Source organism: Bombina bombina, chromosome 5 (assembly GCF_027579735.1).
Source record: "Bombina bombina isolate aBomBom1 chromosome 5, aBomBom1.pri, whole genome shotgun sequence".
Classification (NCBI taxonomy): domain Eukaryota; kingdom Metazoa; phylum Chordata; class Amphibia; order Anura; family Bombinatoridae; genus Bombina; species Bombina bombina.
The window spans coordinates 1,167,107,717-1,167,120,427 of NC_069503.1; the positions used below are offsets into that span (position 1 = coordinate 1,167,107,717).

At 43.7% G+C, this 12,711-nt stretch overlaps 1 protein-coding gene across 1 annotated transcript in view; it reads right to left on the minus strand.

The window, feature by feature from the left end:
* GRINA (glutamate ionotropic receptor NMDA type subunit associated protein 1) overlaps positions 1-12,711 on the minus strand; it is a gene marked incomplete in the record, with an annotated part of 295,760 nt that overhangs the window by 24,727 nt on the left and 258,322 nt on the right. The window contains 2 exon segments of the mRNA XM_053715513.1: positions 7,532-7,675; positions 9,410-9,538. Coding sequence (XP_053571488.1) covers positions 7,532-7,675; positions 9,410-9,538 — 273 coding nt within the window.

Sequence of the window (12,711 nt, forward strand, 5' to 3'; positions counted from 1 at the left end):
CCTATTGCACCATATAACCCTCCCTATAACTCCTCCTATTGCACCATATAACCCTCCCTATAACTCCTCCTATTGTACCATATAACTGTTCCCTATAACTCCTCCTATTGCACCATATAACCCTCCCTATAACTCCTCCTATTGCACCATATAACCCTCCCTATAACTCCTCCTATTGCACCATATAACCCTCCCTATAACTCCTCCTATTGCACCATATAACCCTCCCTATAACTCCTCCTATTGCACCATATAACCCTCCCTATAACTCCTCCTATTGCACCATATAACCCTCCCTATAACTCCTCCTATTGCACCATATAACCCTCCCTATAACTCCTCCTATTGCACCATATAACCCTCCCTATAACACCTCCTATAGCACCATATAACCCTCCCTATAACTCCTCCTATTGCACCATATAACCCTCCCTATAACTCCTCCTATTGCACCATATAACCCTCCCTATAACTCCTCCTATTGCACCATATAACCCTCCCTATAACTCCTCCTATTGCACCATATAACCCTCCCTATAACTCCTCCTATTGCACCATATAACCCTCCCTATAACTCCTCCTATTGCACCATATAACCCTCCCTATAACTCTTCCTATTGCACCATATAACCCTCCCTATAACTCCTCCTATTGCACCATATAACCCTCCCTATAACTCCTCCTATTGCACCATATAACCCTCCCTATAACTCTTCCTATTGCACCATATAACCCTCCCTATAACTCCTCCTATTGCACCATATAACCCTCCCTATAACACCTCCTATAGCACCATATAACCCTCCCTATAACTCCTCCTATTGCACCATATAACCCTCCCTATAACTCCTCCTATTGCACCATATAACCCTCCCTATAACTCCTCCTATTGCACCATATAACCCTCCCTATAACTCTTCCTATTGCACCATATAACCCTCCCTATAACTCCTCCTATTGCACCATATAACTCTCCCTATAACTCCTCCTATTGCACCATATAACCTTCCCTATAACTCCTCCTATTGCACCATATAACCTTCCCTATAACTCCTCCTATTGCACCATATAACCCTCCCTATAACTCCTCCTATTGCACCATATAACCCTCCCTATAACTCCTCCTATTGCACCATATAACTCTCCCTATAACTCCTCCTATTGCACCATATAACCTTCCCTATAACTCCTCCTATTGCACCATATAACCTTCCCTATAACTCCTCCTATTGCACCATATAACCCTCCCTATAACTCCTCCTATTGCACCATATAACCCTCCCTATAACTCTTCCTATTGCACCATATAACCCTCCCTATAACTCCTCCTATTGCACCATATAACCCTCCCCATAACACCTCCTATAGCACCATATAACCCTCCCTATAACTCCTCCTATTGCACCATATAACCCTCCCTATAACTCCTCCTATTGCACCATATAACCCTCCCTATAACTCCTCCTATTGCACCATATAACCCTCCCTATAACTCTTCCTATTGCACCATATAACCCTCCCTATAACTCCTCCTATTGCACCATATAACTCTCCCTATAACTCCTCCTATTGCACCATATAACCTTCCCTATAACTCCTCCTATTGCACCATATAACCTTCCCTATAACTCCTCCTATTGCACCATATAACCCTCCCTATAACTCCTCCTATTGCACCATATAACCCTCCCTATAACTCCTCTTATTGCACCATATAACCCTCCCTATAACTCCTCCTATTGCACCATATAACCCTCCCTATAACTCCTCCTATTGCACCATATAACCCTCCCTATAACTCCTCCTATTGCACCATATAACCTTCCCTATAACTCCTCCTATTGCACCATATAACCTTCCCTATAACTCCTCCTATTGCACCATATAACACTCCCTATAACTCCTCCTATTGCACCATATAACCCTCCCTATAACTCTTCCTATTGCACCATATAACCCTCCCTATAACTCCTCCTATTGCACCATATAACCCTCCCTATAACTCCTCCTATTGCACCATATAACCCTCCCTATAACTCCTCATATTGTACCATATAACCCTCTATATAACTCCTCCTATTGTACCATATAACCCTCCCTATAAATCCTCCTATTGCACCATATAACCCTCCCTATAACTCCCCCTATTGCACAATATAACCCTCCCTATAACTCCTCCTATTGCACCATATAACCCTCCCTATAACTCCTCCTATTGCACCGTATAACCCTCCCTATAACTCCTCCTATTGTACCATATAACCCTCCCTATAACTCCTCCTATTGCACCATATAACCCTCCCTATAACTCCTCCTATTGTACCATATAACCCTCCCTATAACTCCTCCTATTGCACCATATATCACTCCCTATAACTCCTCCTATTGCACCATATAACCCTCCCTATAGCTCATCCTATTGCACCATATAACCCTCCCTATAACTCCTCCTATTGCACCATATAACCCTCCCTATAACTCCTCCTACTGCACCATATAACCCTCCCTATAACTCCTATTGCACCATATAACCCTCCCTATAACTCCCCCTATTGCACCATATAACCCTCCCTATAACTCCTCCTATTGCACCATATAACCCTCCCTATAACCCCTCCTATTGCACCATATAACTCTCCCTATAACTCCTCCTATTGCACCATATAACTCTCCCTATAACTCCTCCTATTGCACCATATAACCCTCCCTATAACTCCTATAGCACCATATAACCCTCTCTATAACTCCTCCTATTGCACCATATAACCCTCCCTATAACCCCTCCTATTGCACCATATAACTCTCCCTATAACTCCTCCTATTGCACCATATAACTCTCCCTATAACTCCTCCTATTGCACCATATAACCCTCCCTATAACTCCTATAGCACCATATAACTCTCCCTATAACTCCTCCTATTGCACCATATAACCCTCCCTATAACTCCTCCTACTGCACCATATAACCCTCCTTATAACTCCTCCTATTGCACCATATAACCCTCCCTATAACTCCTATTGCACCATATAACCCTCCCTATAACTCCTCTTATTGCACCATATAACCCTCCCTATAACTCCTCTTATTGTACCATATAACCCTCCCTATAACTCCTCCTATTGCACCATATAACCCTCCCTATAACTCATCATATTGCACCATATAACCCTCCCTATAACTCCTCCTATTGCACCATATAACACTCCCTATAACTCCTCCTATTGCACCATATAACCCTCCCAATAACTCATCCTATTGCACCTTATAACCCTCCCTATAACTCCTCCTATTGCACCATATAACCCTCCCTATAACTCCTCCTATTGCACCATATAACCCTCCCAATAACTCATCCTATTGCACCTTATAACCCTCCCTATAACTCCTCTTATTGTACCATATAACCCTCCCTATAACTCCTCCTATTGCACCATATAACCCTCCCTATAACTCATCATATTGCACCAGATAACCCTCCCTATAACTCCTCCTATTGCACCATATAACCCTCCCAATAACTCATCCTATTGCACCATATAACCCTCCCTATAACTCCTCCTATTGCACCATATAACCCTCCCTATAACTCCTCCTATTGCACCATATAACCCTCCCTATAACTCTTCCTATTGCACCATATAACCCTCCCTATAACTCTTCCTATTGCACCATATAACCCTCCCTATAACTCCTCCTATTGCACCATATAACCCTCCCTATAACTCCTCCTATTGCACCATATAACCCTCCCTATAACTCCTCCTATTGCACCATATAACCCTCCCTATAACTCCTCCTATTGCACCATATAACCCTCCCTATAACTACTCCTATTGCATCATATAACCCTCCCTATAACTCCTCCTATTGCACCATATAACCCTCCCTATAACTCCTCCTATTGCACCATATAACCCTCCCTATAACTCCTCCTATTGCACCATATAACCCTCCCTATAACTCCTCCTATTGCACCATATAACCCTCCCTATAACTCCTCTTATTGCACCATATAACCCTCCCTATAACTCCTCCTATTGCATCATATAACCCTCCCTATAACTCCTCCTATTGCACCATATAACCCTCCCTATAACTCCTCCTATTGCACCATATAACCCTCCCTATAACTCCTCCTATTGTACCATATAACCCTCCCTATAACTCTTCCTATTGCATCATATAACCCTCCCTATAACTCCTCATATTGCACCATATAACCCTCCCTATAACTCCTCCTATTGCACTATATAACCTTCCCTATAACTCCTCCTATTGCACCGTATAACCCTCCCTATAACTCCTCCTATTGCACCATATAACCCTCCCTATAACTCCTCCTATTGCACCATATAACCCTCCCTATAACTCCTCCTATTGCACCACATAACCCTCCCTATAACTCCTCCTATTGCACCATATAACCCTCCCTATAACTCCTCCTATTGCACCATATAACCCTCCCTATAACTCCTCCTATTGCACCATATAACCCTCCCTATAACTCCTCCTATTGCATCATATAACCCTCCCTATAACTCCTCCTATTGCACCGTATAACCCTCCCTATAACTCCTCCTATTGCACCATATAACCCTCCCTATAACTCCTCCTATTGCACTATATAACCCTCCCTATAACTCCTCCTATTGCACCGTATAACCCTCCCTATAACTCCTCCTATTGCACCATATAACCCTCCCTATAACTCCTCCTATTGCACCATATAACCCTCCCTATAACTCCTCCTATTGCACCATATAACCCTCCCTATAACTCCTCCTATTGCACCATATAACCCTCCCTATAACTCCTATAGCACCATATAACCCTCCCTATAACTCCTCCTATTGCACCATATAACCCTCCCTATAACTCCTCCTATTGCACCATATAACCCTCCCTATAACTCCTCCTATTGCACCATATAACCCTCCCTATAACTCCTATAGCACCATATAACCCTCCCTATAACTCCTCCTATTGCACCATATAACCCTCCCTATAACTCCTATAGCACCATATAACCCTCCCTATAACTCCTCCTATTGCACCATATAACCCTCCCTATAACTTCTCCTATTGCACCATATAACCCTCCCTATAACTCCTCCTATTGCATCATATAACCCTCCCTATAACTCCTCCTATTGCACCACATAACCCTCCCTATAACTCCTCCTATTGCACCATATAACCCTCCCTATAACTCCTCCTATTGTACCATATAACCCTCCCTATAACTCCTCCTATTGCACCATATAACCCTCCCTATAACTCCTCCTATTGTACCATATAACCCTCCCTATAACTCCTCCTATTGCACCATATACCCCTCCCTATAATTACTCCTATTGCACCATATAACCCTCCCTATAACTCCTCCTATTGCACCATATAACCCTCCCTATAACTCCTCCTATTGTACCATATAACCCTCCCTATAACTCCTCCTATTGCACCATATACCCCTCCCTATAATTACTCCTATTGCACCACATAACCCTCCCTATAACTCCTCCTATTGCACCATATAACCCTCCCTATGACTCCTCCTATTGCACCATATAACCCTCCCTATAACTCCTCCTATTGCACCATATAATCCTCCCTATAACTCCTCCTATTGTACCATATAACCCTCCCTATAACTCCTCCTATTGCACCATATAACCCTCCCTATAACTCCTCCTATTGTACCATATAACCCTCCCTATAACTCCTCCTATTGCACCATATACCCCTCCCTATAATTACTCCTATTGCACCATATAACCCTCCCTATAACTCCTCCTATTGCACCATATAACCTTCCCTATAACTCCTCCTATTGCACCATATAACCCTCCCTATAACTCCTCATATTGCACCATATAACCCTCCCTATAACTCCTCCTATTGCACCATATAGCCCTCCCTATAACTCCTCCTATTGCACCATATAACCCTCCCTATAACTCCTCCTATTGCACCATATAACCCTCCCTATAACTCCTCCTATTGCACCATATAACCCTCCCTATAACTCCTCCTATTGCACCACATAACCCTCCCTATAACTCCTCCTATTGCACCATATAACCCTCCCTACAACACCTCCTATTGCACCATATAACCCTCCCTATAACTCCTCCTATTGCACCATATAACCCTCCCTATAACTCCTCCTATTGCACCATATAACCCTCCCTATAACTCCTCCTATTTCACCGTAAAACCCTCCCTATAACTCCTCCTATTGCACCATATAACCCTCCCTATAACTCCTCCTATTGCACCATATAACCCTCCCTATAACTCCTCCTATTGCACCATATAACCCTCCCTATAACTCCTCCTATTGTACCATATAACCCTCCCTATAACTCCTCCTATTGCACCATATAACCCTCCCTATAACTACTCCTATTGCACCATATAACCCTCCCTACAACTCCTCCTATTGCACCATATAACCCTCCCTATAACTCCTCCTATTGCACCATATAACCCTCCCTATAACTCCTCCTATTGCACCATATAACCCTCCCTATAACTCCTCCTATTGCACCATATAACCCTCCCTATAACTACTCCTATTGCACAATATAACCCTCCCTACAACACCTCCTATTGCACCATATAACCCTCCCTATAACTCCTCCTATTGCACCATATAACCCTCTCTATAACTCCTCCTATTGCACCATATAACCCTCCCTATAACTCCTCCTATTGCACCATATAACCCTCCCTATAACTCCTCCTATTGCACCATATAACTCTCCCTATAACTCCTCCTATTGCACCATATAACTCTCCAAATAACTCCTCCTATTGCACCATACAACCCTCCCTATAACTCCTCCTATTGCACCATATAACCCTCCCTATAACTCCTCCTATTGCACCATATAACCCTCCCTATAACTCCTCCTATTGTACCATATAACCCTCCCTATAACTCCTCCTATTGCACCATATAACCTTCCCTATAACTCCTCCTATTGCACCATATAACCCTCCCTATAACTCCTCATATTGCACCATATAACCCTCCCTATAACTCCTCCTATTGCATCATATAACCCTCTCTATAACTCCTCCTATTGCACCATATAACCCTCCCTATAACTCCTCCTATTGTACCATATAACCCTCCCTATAACTCCTCCTATTGCACCATATAACCCTCCCTATAACTCCTCCTATTGCACCATATAACCCTCCCTATAACTCCTCCTATTGCACCATATAACCCTCCCTATAACTCCTCCTATTGCACCATATAACCATCCCTATAACTCCTCCTATTGCACCATATAACCCTCCCTATAACTCCTCCTATTGCACCATATAACCATCCCTATAACTCCTCCTATTGCACCATATAACCGCCTTATAGCTCCTCATATTGCACTATATAACCCCCTTATAGCTCCTCCTATTGCACCATATAAATCTCCCAATAACTCCCGCTAGTGGTATGCATGCCACTTTAAAATATTCCCATTTCCTATTAGGATAATAGATCAGTTTGAGTAACTTACGCAAGTGAATAGCAAGGCACCCAGCGAGGCGTAGACTATCTGCAAGATCTTGTTACGGATAAAGATGCAGAGAATAGAGAATACCACCAGCACTATCAGGCTCACCATCAGCACGCCCATACAGGAAGTGAAGTCATACTTTGTCTAGAGGGATAGGAAATTACATAATCGTTATATGACAGACACCGAGTAACATAGGGGGTAATGCAGAGGTTTTCCCTGCACTAATATATAAATATATAGTTCTATTCCCACGGCTGATTTTCCACAAACAGCAACAGGTAAGTACTGACTTCAGACATTAAAAAAAAAAAAATGCTACCATTATGTAATCACTACAGCTGTAAGTCTCACTTATCCTGCTAATAGTCCCCGCATCCCGGTACCCTGCTTATTGTCGCCGCATCCCGGTACCTTGCTCATGGGCCCCGCATCCCTGTACCTTGCTCATGGGCCCCGCATCCCTGTACCTTTGCTCATGGTCCCCGCATCCCTGTACCTTTGCTCATGGTCCCTGTATCCTGGTACCCTGCTCATGGGCCCCGCATCCCTGTACCTTTGCTCATGGTCCCTGTATCCCGGTACCCTGCTCATGGGCCCCGCATCCCTGTACCCTGCTTATTGTCGCTGCATCCCGGTACCTTGCTCATGTGCCCCGCATCCCTGTACCCTGCTTATTGTCGCTGCATCCCGGTACCTTGCTCATGTGCCCCGCATCCCTGTACCTTGCTCATGGGCCCCGCATCCCTGTACCTTGCTCATGGGCCCCGCATCCCTGTACCTTTGCTCATGGTCCCTGTATCCCGGTACCCTGCTCATGGTCCCCGCATCCCGGTACCCTGCTTATTGTCGCTGCATCCCGGTACCTTGCTCATGGGCCCCGCATCCCTGTACCTTGCTCATGGTCCCCGCATCCCTGTACCTTGCTCATGGGCCCCGCATCCCTGTACCTTTGCTCATGGTCCCCGCATCCCTGTACGTTTGCTCATGGTCCCTGTATCCTGGTACCCTGCTCATGGGCCCCGCATCCCTGTACCCTGCTTATTGTCGCTGCATCCCGGTACCTTGCTCATGTGCCCCGCATCCCTGTACCTTGCTCATGGGCCCCGCATCCCTGTACCTTGCTCATGGGCCCCGCATCCCTGTACCTTTGCTCATGGTCCCTGTATCCCGGTACCCTGCTCATGGTCCCCGCATCCCGGTACCCTGCTTATTGTCGCTGCATCCCGGTACCTTGCTCATGGGCCCCGCATCCCTGTACCTTGCTCATGGTCCCCGCATCCCTGTACCTTGCTCATGGGCCCCGCATCCCTGTACCTTTGCTCATGGTCCCTGTATCCCGGTACCTTTGCTCATGGCACCTGTATCCCGGTACCCTGCTCATGGTCCCCGCATCCCGGTACCCAGCTTATTGTCGCTGCATCCCGGTACCTTGCTCATGTGCCCCACATCCCTGTACCTTGCTCATGGGCCCCGCATCCCTGTACCTTGCTCATGGTCCCCGCATCCATGTACCTTGCTCATGGTCCCCGCATCCCTGTACCTTGCTCATGGTCCCCGCATCCCTGTACCTTGCTCATGGTCCCTGCACCTTGCTCTTGGTTCCCGCATCCCTGTACTTTGCTTGTGGTCCCCGCATCCCTGTACTTTTCTCATAGTCCCTGTACGACTGTACCTTGCTCATGGTCCCCGTATCACTGTACCATGCTCATGGCTACTGCATCCCAGTACCTTGCCTGCAGTCACCCCCATTGCAGCTAGCACTATTCTGCCCTCCAAATGCCTCTTTCCTGAACACTAGAGTAGAAAGTGTGACTTTCTGTATAGTGTATGCACTGCGACAATCATTAGCTCATATCATTTCTCTAACCCTCTTACCTGTAAGGAAAACAGCACTACCGTGAAGCAGACAACAGCGGTTATCCCAACCGCCATTATAACAGACTCCGTATCGTAAAAACTAGCGATCATCCCCACCATGTAGGACAGGCTGATTGTCAGGATAGACTGAAAGAGAGAGTGACAGACTTTATCCATTACTATGTGTACTGGTGTATGGCGCAGAGGTTGACTGGCTGTTAAAGACAAGCCCTACTGTTGCACACGTCACACAAACACAAAAAGAGTTAACAGCAAAGGAACATTTATTTTATTTAAAGAAATACAAATAATAAATACTGTATTGCATTATTTCATCAGCATTTGCTAGATCTGTCTCAGACAAACAAGAACAATGAACATTTGTGCAGCTTCTCTCTATCACCAGTTTACAAGCAATAAGTAACTTCACAGCCAGATACAGTAAGGTCTATAGAGAGCACTTTTCTCATGCAGTTAAGGATAAAGATATTTCCATGAAATGTATAAAATGCACACGTGTATGTCAAAGGCTTACCTGATAAATGTATTTACTTCCGGGCATGGAGAGTCCACGAAACATTCTAATTACTAGTGGGGTATTCACTCCTGGCCAGCAGGAGGCAGCAAAGAGCACCCCAGCAGAGCTGTTAAGTGTCACTTCCCTTACCTATAATCCCCCGTCATTCAGCCGAAGGGAAACGGAAAAAGAAGATAACACAAGGGTATAGAGGTGCCTGAGGACTAGACAAAAAAACTGCCGTCTTAATTTGAATAAGGGTGAGTCGTGGACTCTCCATGCCCGGAAAGAAAGAAATTTAAGCATACATTTTGTTTTCTTTCCGATGGCATGGAGAGTCCACAAAACATTCTTATTACTAGTGGGAACCAATACCCAAGCTAGAGGACACAGAATCAATAGGGAGGGAGAACAGGCGGACCTAAACTGAAGGCACCACCACTTGAAGAACCTTTCTCCCAAAAGAAGCCTCAGCGGACGCAAAAGTATCAAATTTGTAGAATTTTGAAAAACTATGCAGAGAGGACCATGTGGTCACTTTACAGATTTGCTCCACAGAAGCTTCATTTTTGAAAGCCCATAAAGATGAAACAGCTCTAGTGGAATGAGCCGTAATTCTCTCAGGAGGCTGCTGTCCAGCTGTCTCATAAGCTAAACGGATAATACTTCTCAACCAGAGAGAAAGAGTGGTAGAAGTGGCCTTCTGACCCCTACGCTTACCAGAGAAAACAATAAACAGGGCAGAAGTCTGCTGAAAATCTAAAGTTGCTTGAAGATAAAATTTAAGAGCACGCACATCATCCAAGTTATGCAAAAGACGTTCCTTCTGTGTAGAAGGGTTAGTACAAAAAAGAAAGAACAACAATTTCCTGATTAATATTGCGATCCGACACTACCTTATGGAGAAAACCCTGCTTAGTACGAAGGACCGCCTTATCCGCTAGAAAAATAATGTAAGGGGAATCACAATGCAGAGCCTAAATAGCAAGAAGAAACAAAACCTTCCACGATAGTAATTTAATACTAACACGATGCATCGTCTCAAACCGAGCCTGCTGCAAAACTCTAGGAACAAGGTTAAGACTCCAAGGAGGAGCAACAGATTTAAACACAGGCCTGATTCTGACCAAGGCCTGAACAAAAGACTGAACATCTGGCAGAACTGCCAGACGTTTATGCAGAAGAGGAGACAGAGCAAAAAATCTGACCCTTCAAATTACTGACTGACAAACCCATCTCCAGGCCCTCCTGAAGAGAAGCCAAAATTTGAGGAACCCTTACTTTGTTCCAAGAAAAACCCTTTCAATCATACCATACCCTATGGTAAATTCTGCGAGTAACCGGTTTACGAGCCTGAAGCATAGTATCTATAACTTTCTCAGAGAAGCCACGTCTAGCCAAACTTAGACGTTCAATCTCCAAGCAGTCAACTTCAGAGAAACCAGATTTGGATGAAGAAAGAGACCCTGAAGTAGAAGGTCCTTCCTGAAAGGTAACCTCCACGGCAGAAGAGATGACAATCAGGTAGATTACAAGTTATGCGCACTATAGGGAAATTAACAAACGCAACAAAAGTTACGTTATTTAACCCTCTATAGCGCAACCATTACAAGTTTTCAAACAGCCGGCTTGTGTGTGCGATATGGTGTTTTTAAGCTCCATACCACACAAAATACAAGCGCTGTTTTGATGTGCTCATGCACGCTTTCCCCATAGACATCTAAACAACTAACCCCTGTGATCGTGGAATGAAAAGCTCCGTAACGCAGCCCCATTGATGTCTATGGGGGAAAAAAAATAACGTTTAAACCTAACACCCTAACATAAACTCCACATCTAAACACCCCTAATCTGCCCCTCCCGACATCGCCGCCACTATACTAAAGTTATTAACCTCTATTCCGCTGCTCCCCGACATCGCTGCAACTAAATAAAGCTATTAACCCATAATCCTCTGGCCTCCAACATCACTACAACTAAATAAACCTATTAACCCCTAAACGGCCAGCCCCCCACATCGCAACAACCTAAATTAAACTATTAACCTAAACCTAACCCTAACGTAACCCTAACACCCCCTATCTTTAACAATTAAAATAGAGCTAAATTAAATTTACAATTATTAACTAAATAATTCCTATTTAAAACTGTGGCAAACCTCGCCACTTATGAACTATGCAGGAATTGTTATTTAGGCTAATGGTTAAAATGTATGTTACTGTTTAAACTCCCTGCTGTTTCAGTTGGGAAACCCCTTGTAGGGGAGACTGTTTTTAAAAAGTGTTTGTTTTTTTTGTTCTGTTGAAGAAATAGTTGTTGTTGACTCCCAAGCTATGTGTCGTCTAGTTCTTGGTGGAAAGGGGTTATTATTACAATTACCAAGAGTAGTTATTTGCTTGTCTCTGCTTACCAAAAAGATATTACAGATCCTACTGCCTCTCTGCTACAAAAACTAAATACTTATCTGTGAAATAAAACCTAAGCTAGCTACAATATAACTAATAGTTATATTGTAGCTAGCTTAGGTTTTATTTTTATTTCACAGGTAAGTTTGTGTTTATTTTAACTACGTAGAGTAGTTAGTAAATAGTTATTAACTATTTACTAACTACCTAGTTAAAATAAATACAAACTTACCTGTGAAATAAAACCTAAGCTGCCTTACAGTAAAACCTACCATTACAAAAAATAAAAAAAACTATAAAATTACAAAAAATAAAAACTACGATTACAAAAAATAAACTAAATTATCCAAAATAATAAAAATTATTCTTATTCTACTACCCATGTAAAAAAATAATAA